The 12,345-nt window shown below is 49.1% G+C and overlaps 3 protein-coding genes and 1 long non-coding RNA gene across 8 annotated transcripts in view; 2 read left to right on the top strand and 2 right to left on the bottom strand.

The window, feature by feature from the left end:
* Positions 1-79: 79 nt before the first annotated feature.
* Positions 80-4,936, bottom strand: LOC117578774 (protein O-mannosyl-transferase Tmtc3). The gene is made up of 4 exons (XM_034264480.1): positions 4,832-4,936; positions 2,238-3,514; positions 1,401-2,182; positions 80-1,337 (listed from the first exon to the last, which is right to left on the bottom strand). The coding sequence occupies exons 2-4, from the start codon at positions 3,385-3,387 to the stop codon at positions 450-452; spliced, it is 2,820 nt and encodes a 939-aa protein (XP_034120371.1). The 5' UTR covers positions 3,388-3,514; positions 4,832-4,936; the 3' UTR covers positions 80-449.
* Positions 4,937-5,208: 272 nt separating this feature from the next.
* Positions 5,209-6,035, top strand: LOC117579149 (protein mago nashi). The gene is made up of 2 exons (XM_034264910.1): positions 5,209-5,577; positions 5,639-6,035. The coding sequence occupies exons 1-2, from the start codon at positions 5,317-5,319 to the stop codon at positions 5,819-5,821; spliced, it is 444 nt and encodes a 147-aa protein (XP_034120801.1). The 5' UTR covers positions 5,209-5,316; the 3' UTR covers positions 5,822-6,035.
* A 716-nt stretch (positions 6,036-6,751) lies between these two features.
* LOC117592588 lies at positions 6,752-7,127 on the top strand. The gene is made up of 2 exons (XR_004574554.1): positions 6,752-6,839; positions 6,897-7,127. It is a non-coding gene; the product is annotated as an uncharacterized LOC117592588 (long non-coding RNA).
* A 395-nt stretch (positions 7,128-7,522) lies between these two features.
* Positions 7,523-12,345, bottom strand: part of LOC117592567 (membrane-associated guanylate kinase, WW and PDZ domain-containing protein 1) — a 30,095-nt gene continuing 25,272 nt past the window's right edge. For 4 of the 5 annotated variants that reach the window (XM_034286451.1, XM_034286447.1, XM_034286449.1 and 1 more), the window contains exons 3-6: positions 10,885-11,053; positions 8,740-10,816; positions 8,448-8,676; positions 7,523-8,387 (exon numbers count right to left, since the gene is read on the bottom strand). In XM_034286451.1, coding sequence (XP_034142342.1) covers positions 7,885-8,387; positions 8,448-8,676; positions 8,740-10,816; positions 10,885-11,053 — 2,978 coding nt within the window. In that variant the 3' untranslated portion in view covers positions 7,523-7,884. The remainder of the gene's footprint in view (positions 8,388-8,447; positions 8,677-8,739; positions 10,817-10,884; positions 11,054-12,345) is intronic. The other variant, XM_034286450.1, reaches the window with a different exon arrangement.

Below are 12,345 nucleotides of genomic sequence, written 5' to 3' on the forward strand. Positions count from 1 at the left end.
TACAACATATTTTGTTTTTAATTTGGAGAAACCCATGGTAAAGTTGTGGTTTAGCTTAGTTCATTTAATCGTACACATATTAATATCGTTAAGTACATTTTTAATTGTAGTTTTCTGCAAAGGTAAATGCAAGATTCTAGCTGTCAAAGAAATTATAGAATTGTATTTACAAAATAAATAACCATTTTCACTCATTTGACGGCCTCTCATCACATTGGAAGTGTGCAACTAGTCCACAATAGTTGTGTAAATATCTTCAGATGTTAGTGTTTATAACTAATAAGTACAGCAGAGCTTACTCTGGAATATAGTGGAATATCGCATTTATCCTTAATCAGACTCTGAACACCTCACAGAATGCCAAACTTTTCACTCGACATAAAATGGTCAAGTGAAGTTTTCGTCTTTACACATTAATATCCTTTTGCTCTGACTTATGCCCGCTTTTGCTATGATCGCTTGCGAGACTTGTGTGGGCTGGCCCGATCTTGGGGCAGCTCAAACTCGTGCGGATCGTAGTCCTCGTAGGCGAGCTGCCGCTCTGGAGCCGACTCAGGTAACTTGTTGATTTTCTGCAGTCGCGAATGGACAATCTGCAGGTGGCGACCAATGTAGTCCTCGGCTGGAGCCAGCCGTTGGGCATGTTGCAGACAGGCCGCTGCCTTGGCCAGCCGCTTCCGTTCCACAAACACCACGCACAAATTGTGCAGTCCCTGGGTGTTCTGGGGATCGTACTGAAGAATGCTGCGATAGCATTTCTCGGCTGCATCCAAATCCTTCATGTGATTGATGTAGATGTCGCCCAGCAGGATGAGGCCTTTCACATGCGAGGCATGGTAGCGTATCAACTGGTTTAGGTAGGGCACTGCATCCAAAGGCCGCTTTGTGTCCGCCAACAGTAGGGCCAGATTGAAGAGAGCGCTGCGAAAGTCCGACTTGAGGTGAATGGCTCGCTTGAAGAACTGCTCCGCCTCTTCGAAGCTCGATTCATCCATGGCCAGCATGCCCAGATTGAAGTAGACCTTCTCGTTGTGATCATCCTTGGCCAGCACCTTGTACAGGCGCGAGCGGGATACCTTGCGCGCCTCCTCGCCACCCAGCTCCTGCAACAGAATGGCCGAGTTGAGCAGCGCCTGCTCGTGCTCCGGATACAGCTCGATGGCCTTGTTGAAGTACACCTGAGCCTGTTGGCTCTTGCCCTGCTCCAGAAAGACCACGCCCAGGTTGTAGTAGATGTCTGCGTTCTCGCTGTCATACAGCAGAGCCTGCTCGTACACCTCCTGCGCCTGGGCAGTGCGATTGAGCTTCATCAGAATGTCACCGCGGTTGATATAGGCCTGCAAGGGAAGAAAATAATTATTTTACAATCCCTAAAGTCGGAGTAAGCAAGGGGATCCCACCTGAACGTAGTCACTCCTCATGCTGATGGCCTGACGATAGAGATGATCGGCCTCCTCGAGTCGTGTCTGGTTCTTGGCTATGAGATTCGCCAGGTTGATGAATACATTCAAGTGATTGGGTGCTATGCGTGCATGATAGCTGACTCCAGGCTTGGCCTGCGGAAACAGAGCTTTGGCCTTCACATACGCCTGCTCCGCCTCCGCATAGCGCTTGAGGTTGTTGAATGTCCGGCCGACATTGATGTGAGCGCCAATATCGTCCGTTTGAATGCGCACCGCCTGCTGAAAGTAGAGCAGCGCCTCCTCGTACACTCCCTCGTTTTCCAGGGCGTGTCCCACATTGTTGTAGAGCTTGGCATTGCGCTGATTCACATGCACACCGGACATGAACAGCGAGTACTCCGTACGCCAGTCCCGATTGCGTTGATGGGTCTTCAGTGCGTGGGAGAGCAGCAAAACGGCGAGTGCCACCTGCCCCAGGGTTCTCCATTTGAGGCTGCAACGTCGCTGCAGCTGCTCGAAGCCGTAGGCCACCAGCAGGCAGTAGCCCATCGATGGCATATACAGAATGCGTTCGGCCACCACAAAACCCACAGGGAAGAACAGATTGGAAGCCGGCAGAAAGGGCAGCACCATCCACCCGAGGCACATCAGCAGCGTTCGCGATTGGGCCAGATTGCGTGTGAAACAGGCCTTGGCCACCAGCAGTCCCAGGGCCAGGAAGGTGCACAGAGTAGTCACATTGCGAGCATCCGAGAATCCCTCCAGCAGCGGAACAGTGCCTTGAAGACGAACGTTTGTGAGGGAAACACTTTTAAATTAATTATTTGCACTCACCCATGGTCCAGTCGCAGCAGAGCAGGGAGGGGCACAGGAGAAGCCAGCAATTAAGGTAGATTAGGTAGCCGTAGGTGAGCTGCCGTTCGGGTGTATCTGCCGCTGAAGCAGGATTATCGAAGCGCGTGAAAATGGGCAACTCCGAGCCCATCACATAGACACGCCCTGCCAGAAGGGCCAGCGTGATGCCAGCCAGGAAGGTTAAGCGTTTCCACAGTGCCGACGAGGACCAGCGACGAGAGCCCGACTTGGGGGACTGCTGCTCGGGCTGCTCCTCAAAGAAACGCAGCACAAAGTGGCACAAATCCAGCGGGCGCAGTTGATGCACGACAAACAGCTCGTAGACAACGCATATGCCGGCAATGGTGATTCCCTGCTCCTTGCACAGCATGGAGGCCGAGAGACAACTGCCAAAGCAGAGGAACAGCCCCAGCCAATTGGTGCGCCGAGTGCATCCGGAATCGCCGACGGACTTTGCGTAGCTGAGAAAGGCGGCCAGGAAGCAGATGGAAGAGAGCAATTCAGCTCGACCGACGACACCAGTAACGGCCTCCGTGTGCACCGGGTGAATGGCAAAGAGCAGCGAGGCCACAAAGGCGCATGTGTTAAGCGAGGCCGAAGTTACATTACTGCCCACGGCCGCACACTGCCGGAGCAGCAGCCGGCACACCCGACGCCAGAGCAGGCAGACCACCAAGTGCAGCAGCAGGTTGACGAGGTGATAGCCAAACGGCTCCAGTGCATGCAGCAAGTAGTTGAAGCGGAATGTCAGCACTGTGAGCGGTCGGTAGGACTTGTGGGACTGCTCTTTGCGCATCGGCGTGCCCCAGAAATCGTTGAGAAACACATTACGCAGTGGGGTGTGAGGCCGCAAGTCCTTGTTATCCCTTATGGCACTGATGTCGTCGAACACGAGTCCGCACTGGGTGCTGTTGTAATAGCAGGCGATGCACGCAATGCAGATGCACACAAACTCGAGCAGGTTACGCTGCGAGGAGCTGCCTCTGACCACCACCTCTCTCTCCCGGTTACGGTTGCATGGCATGGCAAAGGCTGCTGCTGCCGTTGCTGCTGCCTGAACTTGTGGCAGCTGAGGGCTAGCGCTGACGCTGACGCTGACGGCAGCGCTGGAGTTGGGGTTCGTTGACATGCTGACTTCGCGTTACTTCGTGAAACGTTTCATGTATCCATAAGTGCTTATTCATTCGATGGAATTTTGCATTTCAGCCTCTTTGCTAATTCTACTATGGACGGGTTTTGGGGTCTAACTACATGATCTGAAAGTAAACGGAAATGGAATAGAAATGGATAAAATTAGTTGGAAAATGATTAGGTTACTGATATGATATGTTACAGGAATACTCTATGGATAGTCATGCTAAAAAATGATTTACCCTGTGATAATAAATAGTCCATCGTATACCCCTGTTCCAGTAGATGTATAATGTTTATATTCTAGTTACTTTTTGCAGTAACCTTTACGCATAAACACACTCCCCACGCATACATCCAAGCATCATAGATACATACCCGTCTACGCGTACTGTTCTTACTTTCATACAAATCTCATTTTTGTATGGTCCCCTTGAATCCACATACCTTTTGGCTTCTATTCAAGTGCCGTTTTTAATGGCAGACTTTCTTTTCTTCCGTTCTTTTATGGCCGCTTGCGGGTTTTTGCAAGGAAGCAAAAGCTGATTGCGGAAAAATCAATTAACGCGCAACAAAGTAACTTTGTCCCGGTTACTGTCCTCGATACCAACTGCACACCCAAAAGGCCCGAAGTTAACAAAGTTGTAAATGGAGGCAGCGAATCGACGCGGCCGCTGGAAGACCCGGAGAGAGAGCGATGAAAAATTGCAGGCAGCCAACGAGAGTCGCAGAGAGTTTTGTTTGTGCTTTGAATATTATGGAAGGCGAAGGAAGAGGGCATTACTAGGCGGGGCACATCGGCATGCGGATGCGGATGTGGATGTAGATGTAGATGGGGATGAGTGGATGCAACATGGAGAGGCAGGCAACAATGTTGCTCTCAATGTCATCGATTTTTGAGGCGGACAGTCAAAACAAACCACCACCGAAGTAAGCGCTCGTAAAGAGAACGCTTTGGAGTGGCAGCTGAGCGCAAGTTTGTTGCACGACCGACTTTTCCCGAAGGACGACCACGGGCTGGTGTTGCACGTGGTGCTCAGGTTTCCCGCCAATTGCTGCGCATGAGCTCTGACACCCTTGCACTTTCACTTCGGGGCTTCTTTGTCGCTCTCACGTTCTCACCATCACGGAGCTCTCTCTGAGAGCACTCTTTTGATATTAATGGATGTTTGTGTTTTTGTAAAATTACTTTGACCGAGATACGCCGGGGAGCTGCAGCTCGAGAGGCTGTCACACGCACGCCGTCCTCTCCCATGCGCTTTGGCATGAACCTGGAAATCGCGACGCCATTACAACACCGCAGTCCCACGGCGGCCACACACACCCACACAAGCAAACAATTGCGAATCCAACCAACTTTGTTGCAATTTTACAATGATTACAATGTTGCTGGGAAAATTTCGAGCTTGGCTTTAGTTTCAACGTTAGGGGAGTCTGCTTACCGTTGTCAATTAGTGAGTTACTTGTTGAGGCAGATTCATTTTAATAAAAACAAGCTACATTTCAACACAAATCCAACTCGGGGCCCTTGTTTTGTTGTTGTGGTATCGATAGCAGTGTGACCAAGCATTTATTAAACAAATATACCGATGTATATTTTATGATTTTGAAAATATAATCATTTTCCTCAATTTGTAGGTTCCGGCTAATTCTACTAACTAACAAGGGATCTCAGCGCTACAAATTTATTTTCATCCGATTGATTAGTAGTCAATTTTATACAAATAAGATGTCCTCGTCTTTACATGGTAACTACACGGCAAGTACACATGTGCTGTCGATAGTGAAACAACCCTAATAACGCGATTATATCGAAGGGCCCACAATTGTTTTCCATCTCTGGCCGCGTTTTTAGCAAAAGTTGGAAAAATTTTGTTTTTTCTGAAAAAAAGAATTAAAATATTACAAACAGAGCTATAATACCGTTATGGCTTCCGAGGACTTCTATTTGCGCTATTATGTTGGGCACAAGGGCAAGTTTGGACACGAGTTTCTCGAGTTTGAGTTCCGGCCGGACGGCAAGCTGCGGTACGCCAACAATTCCAACTACAAGAACGACACCATGATCCGCAAAGAGGCGTTCGTGCACCAGTCGGTCATGGAAGAGCTGAAACGCATCATAATTGACTCGGAAATAATGCAGGAGGACGATTTGCCCTGGCCGCCACCAGATCGCGTTGGTCGCCAGGTAAGTGCCACAATGCCGTATGACTGCAAGGCGTAGAGTATTGATACAAGCGTTTTTTCAGGAACTCGAGATTGTGATTGGCGACGAGCACATCTCGTTTACTACCTCAAAAACTGGCTCGTTGGTGGACGTGAATCGCTCAAAGGACCCCGAGGGCTTGCGCTGCTTCTATTATCTGGTGCAGGATCTCAAGTGTCTGGTCTTCTCGCTCATCGGGCTGCACTTTAAGATCAAGCCCATATAGGCTGTCCACACACATATTCGATTTTACGCATAAGTCTATTTAAACAGACGCATTATTTTTTGTAACGAAGCCTCTACAATACTAGTACTTTTATTAGCCCCAATGCTCCTCTACTTGTAGTACAATATTTATGTACAGTTTGGAGATCGCTCTGAGAAGCTGAAATAGGAGTAGTCTGTGTAATGAATAATAAATGACCATGAAACAAATGTAAGTTTTTCCTAAGGAAATAGCTTATTTATGGGACTAGGAAATGACATCACGATATCAGTGTTTTGGTTTCGTTTTCTGCCCACTCGAAAAGTTCCGAGCAAAGTTTGTATATATGTATGTACATACATATTTATTTGTAATTATGTATGAATTTGTGTCTTGCTTCTCTTCCTTTCCTTCAAGTTTTGTGTCGCAGGCAGTTCTCTTAACTCACACCATATCATCCATGCTCACCATCAGAAATTCCTATTTGATGCTCGTTTAATTGCTCTCCATCCCTTTCATAGGCAGCAACCAATAACGGATTGCTCTACTGCGTAGTTTCTGTATTTGCTGTTGATCCTCTGTCTTGCTTATATCCATGAAGCAATTATAGAAGGAGGTCTCGCCGGCAAAATAAGGGAAACGTAACAATGATGTCAATAAGTGAGAGTGAAAGGGATCTGCACTGTAAGTGTGAGTGAAACGACAATGGAGTGTGCGCCCACGGGACGACGAGACCTCCTTTTATAATTCTGCTCAAATTACAGTAATTTTTTTTTACAAGCGCAGCCTTGCACACAGAAATACATACATACATATATGTATTCATAGGAATAGTAGAGTCAAGAACAATCCAAGCCTTCTGCTGATCGATGCACTCAAGTTTATCAGAGAATCCAACGTTTTAAACAATAAAGGGTATACACAGCCTATGCACAAGCTGCGTCTCTGTACACTCATGCAAATGAATGTGACTGAAGTGGGACCGAAATTCAGTTTTGTAAGGGAGCTGAAAGTGAACAGACGCAAATAAAAAGCCCTGGTTGGTTAACTGATTACGGAGTTGTGGTGAAATTACTATCCTTTCCCCTCTCCGCAGAATTCCAAATGAGTGGCAGAGATCCATGGAACAGCAAATATCAATACCAGTGCCAATACAAGACGTATGGCAATAATGGTGGCAAAGGCCAAGTCGGAGCCAAAGGCGGCTGCAAACCTGCCATAGCCCCGCCTCCAAATAGGGGCAACAACTCGAACTCTCGCGGAGCACTCTGCACTGAGACGAAGTATCAGGTGACGGTCACCCAACGTGAATTCCACGCGTCTCCCGCTGGCGCCAGGAATCAAGGAGCAGTCGGGTATAGCGGACAAGGCGGCAGCAATTATAAAGCCGTGCAGCAAAATGGTGCCGCCACATCGAATTCGCGTGGGGCTCGCAGAGCAGACCACAATTAGATAGCCCAGGAGCGTGGAGAAGACTTTTATTATTAAATATTGCTTCAAATTCAATATAACCTGTAAATGGACTGGAGAAGCCATCAGTTTTTGTTTTATCAAAGTAACCCGCTGCAGCCGGTTTCATTCCAGAGTGCATGTATCGCATTTCAATTAAGTTTTCAATTTTTCTTTCTTCCAGAATTAAGTGCACTGAAAAAATGATCAAAATTCGTAAAGAATAATATGTATATTCCATATGACCATACAGACAAACAAATAAAGGTTATATAAGGCATAATTGGATTTTTTTTTACATTTACAATCTAATATTAGAATATACATAAAACAGCAAGTAAAATGCAGTAAATATCTCACAATCTGATATGCCTATACGCGTAATGTCTGGATAATGTCTCTTAGCCTAGGCCACTTAATGGGATTTCGAATAAAAACTGGTATAAAAGATGCATTCACGAAACGTCTCGAGATTCGTAAAGAGTTTAGATTTACAGAGGCTTACGAAATTCAGTCTTTGGGGTTACCTAATGAAGTACTAATTACAAACAGTTCTCCCTACGATCGAGCACGAGCGCGGACGCCTACTAGCCCTAGAGAAAGCTCTTGTAGAGCCGGATTCGTAGATCTCAGAGTCATAACTGTGGCTGCTGTTGATGAAGGGCCAGAGTGGCCGCAATATTGTTGCTGGGTCGCTCCATATAGCCACCGTGTCCTGGCATGGGCATTGACATGGGCATCTCCAGTTGCTGGGGGTGATGGAGCTGATGCTGCTGCTGTTGCTGTTGGAGTTGCTGCTGGATATGTTGCTGTTGCATATGATGCTGTTGAGTGCTTTGATGGTTTTGCTGCGGTAGCTGCGGCTGTTGTTGCTGGTGTGATGGCGCTTTAAGCTGACTGGGAGATACCTGGAGTGGTGTATTGCTGCCCAGACCAGCACTGCTGCCTCCAGGACTGGGTCCACCCTCCTTCAGGGGACAGCCGATTGTGAGACGCACATGCAGACCCGACTCCTTGATGAGATTCACAACATCGCCGTGCGACATGCCAGCTATTTCGATCCGATTTACGGCTATAATGCGATCGCCCACCTTCAGCTCCCCACAACGATCCGCCGGACTGCCGGGAATAAGTTTTCCTATGGATTCAAGTTAAATATAAGATGACTGCAATTCAGCTACTTGATAATGTAACCTACCTATGGTCGAGCCGTAATAGTGATTCGATGAGGATATTATGACAAAGCCAAAGCCCTCGTTCTCATGTCGGCTGACAATGACATCGTAGGGATATCGTCGCATCTGCGTTACATGTGGAGAAGCCTGCTGCAGGAGTGGACCTCGGCGACGTCGCAGAATCATGGTAACTTGGCCCCGAAGACCAGACTCACCCACCAAAGAGACGACTTTGTGATGCGAAGAGTTTAGCTGTGCGAAATACATAGATAACCACAAAGCACTTTTTCTAGAGTCAAACTTTCATTCACTTACCACATTGATGCCATCGATGCTGAGTATCTCATCGCCGGTGGCTATGCGCTGATCCTGGTCCGCTGCTCCACCTGGAACAATGTGCCCGACGGTCACCTGGGAGCCCTCCTCGGTGCCACCGACAATGCGGAAGCCAAAGCCCAGAGCCTGACGCTCCAGTGTCACCTCGGTCAGCTCGCACTGGTCTGCATCCTCGGAGGCATCGAGCAAGGCTCCATTGCGCCAGCTGGGCGAGTGCTGCATCTGCTGCTGCGGAGGATCGAGGTTGGCAAAGCCCACACGCCTGCGATCGCTGAGCAGCTCGTTAACACGCCGCTGTATTCGCTCGTTCTGGATGTGAGCCGCCTGCAGGGGCGAGTACTGGCCGCTTCCTCCGGGGATCGAGGACTGCTGCTGCGGCACAAAGTATCCCGGACGATAACGCTGGGCCTGGCAGTCGTAGCAGTAGCAGGATTCGTGGTGGGTCAGTGGCAGCGGCAACGGCTGCATGCTGGGAGGCAGTCCATAGATGCCACCTCCATTATCCGTCTGCAGTGAGGCCTCGGCCAGGCGTTCGCTCAGTCGACTGACCATCTTTGGATAGGGGTCCATGAAGGGTATGTCGTCAAGCTCCTGAAGACTGTTGTTCGACTTGCCTTGAGCGTGCTGCTGAAGAGCTTTTCTCGCCTCCGTCTCGTCTGCTGAAACGTCGTTGCCGTCCACCTCATTGCTGGGCGTCTGTACCCTGGCACGTCGTGTGTCCACCAGAGGCGTCTTCGGACGCATGGGGAGAACCTCTTTGACTTGGGTGCTGTACAGGTCCGCCGTGGGTGTCTTGCTGCGGAAGAGACCGCTGCCCACAAAGTTCTTGCGCAGCTTGGCCACGTTCCCCACCTGATTGAGTTGACTGAGCTGACTTAGCGGGTTGGCAGGTGGGTCGGGAGGCGTGCGTTGGATCTTCACGGCTGTAGGCGTCGTCTGGCTGCACTCCTTTAGCAGCTCTACCACATAGAAGTGCGGCTTGTTACGAACATTGATTCCATTGATCTCGAGCAGGACATCGCCCTCCATTAACTGCGTGCAGCAGCTACGATCGAGAATCTTCTTAACGATTTGGCCGCAGGCAGAGTCGGCAATGGTGAAGCCGAATCCCATGGCTCCCTTCATTATCGAGAAGGTGTAGAGTTCCGGCTTTTTCATCAGAATAAAGCCACTGCCACTGGCACTCGTCTTGCCGGCCCCTTCGCCTGACAGGTCCAAGAAGTTGTAATTCCCATCCATGTTGAGGCGCCGCTGCTTGTCGGAGTCGCGTCCATCGACAGCCAGGGCCACAGCCATGGTGGTCACCACCTCCGTGTTGGGATCATTGGGGTCGAAGGGCAGCGGATAGCCGCGACAAACCTCCAGGGCAGCCCTCTCTCCGGGCAGTATCGACTGGAATATGTTGACCATATCGTGATGCGTGTAGCCCAGAACGCAGGTGTCGTTCACATACACCAGAACGTCGCCGGTCTGCAGCTGGCCATCCAACCAGGCGGGACCATTGGGCACCACTGTTTTGATTTGCAAAAACTCCTCAACATCGCCGCCAGCGCTTCCGTCGCTACCAACGATGGTGAATCCCAGGCCACGGGTGGACTTGAGCAGCGTGGTGTTGATGCGCTGACCCTGTAGCTCTGCGGGATTGCGGGTGAACTTGTAAAGCAGCTTGAGTGGCGCTTCATCCTCAACCTCCGCAGGAAGATGAGTTCCATCCACTGCCGTTGGTGTCTTGGAACGTTGCTCTTGCTCCAGCTGCTGCTGATGGTTTTGTTGTTGTTGTTGCTGCTGTTGCTGGAGTTGAAGCTGCTGTTGTTGTTGCTGCTGCTGTTGTTGCTGCTGCTGCTGACGCTGCTCGGCAGCTCTCCTCTTGGCCTCCAACACGGGGTTCTCGTACTGCGTCCTGCGATTCACATGATCGATAAAGTACATGCCATACATGGAGTCCTCGATCTTCTCCCAGCCATAAGGCAACTCATCCTCACAGCAATCCTCCAGCGACTTCTTCTGGTACTTGGACAGGCGAGGATCCAGCCAATGGGAGGTTCCAGTGTTGTGGCTGCAATGGGAAAAATAGAATCGTTCAAGTTTAAGGCCACAATATAGACTTAAGAGCATTCAACTTACTCGATGAAGTACAATTCACCGCGTTCGGTGTAGGCGGTCTCCCATTTAGGAGGCAGTGGTCCCAGGCCATCGCCCGGATCCTCATGGTTGCCATCTCCGCCTCCACACTCGCTGCCCAAACTGCCATCACCAGCCTCACCGTTGTAGTACGTGTTCTGCAGAAGATTCTCTGCAAGGAAGAAGGGAAGGAAGAAGTTTAGTTAGACTCAACCTCAAATCGTTCAATGAACCCAAATGCAGGATGTTGCAATTGGTAAATCAAAGTCACAGAGCAGAGCTGATTGCTCAGCCACCCGAAAATAGTTTGGTATGGCATCGCCCCCCACACCACACTGCCCCATCCAACCATTCGACTACCGTCGGTTGATTGAAGCGTAAAGAGTTTTCGATTGGGGCAAGCCGGAATTATAATTATTATTAGCATCTTTGTGTGGTGCTGTGCTGCCAGTGGACAGTCAGGCCAGGGGACGACAGTTGCCTGGCAGGCTCTAGTTAGGCTAATGACCTACTTTCACATCCAAAGAGAGAGAGAGAGATGAATATGGGATGAGTTGTGGGTAGTCGTAGCTCCCATCGCAATGATTCGCCACTCTGGTTAAATGCGGCGATGAGTAATAGAGAAATTTGTAATTATGGCCAAGCCTGACCTGGCTCCTTTAGGCGGAAAGATGGAATGGCCCATGAAATGTACCAAATGTTACACCGTTTGTGAGATCTCACATGTAATATAAACTCAAAAGTGAGTCAAACTTCTGGCAAAATCTCTTTGGATCTAAGAAAATCTTACTTCACAGCACACCTGGATGCAGCATTGAATCAGGCCTGACATGATAATTATGCTAAAATATACATCGATGTCACCAGACTCTAGACCACTCATCGTTAACCCCTTTTAAAGGTAGATACATGTCACTAAACATGTACTACTAAACATAGATACATAGAACCCATGGAATAGGGCTAATCGAATGAGGGGGAATATTCAACAACATACGTACGAACATTGCGAATCATTTGAATAGAAAGATGAATATTTATGCCAGACACTTGCAAGTGGAACACGCCTCCGAGCCGTGTAGAATCGGGAGGGGAACGAAGGGTGACAGAAGCAAGCGACACACTGCTAAACGGTAAAAGCGCCATCTTCTCTCATGTTAGATTTAGCTTTTTCTTTCTCTTGCTCTCATCAATGGTAGAGAGAGATTGACAGAGAGAGAGAGAGAGAGTGCACGCTTAAATAACTACAGTCTGGTCTGCTGTATGCAAAACATATGTGTGTGCAAGCTTGGGAGTCTGCATAAACCAAAACGTGTGCATGCATGTATAAGGTGATGCATCAAGCAAGCATCATAGTGGTGCCATCTCGAAATGCGTTACTTTATTTTCTTGCTCCTTGCGAGCACGGAAGTTGCTGGCGGCACAGTTTGACTCCCTCCCAATTCCTTCGCCCAACTCCGCTTT

The sequence above is a fragment of the Drosophila guanche genome, unplaced genomic scaffold, assembly GCF_900245975.1.
Source record: "Drosophila guanche unplaced genomic scaffold, DGUA_6, whole genome shotgun sequence".
NCBI lineage: Eukaryota > Metazoa > Arthropoda > Insecta > Diptera > Drosophilidae > Drosophila > Drosophila guanche.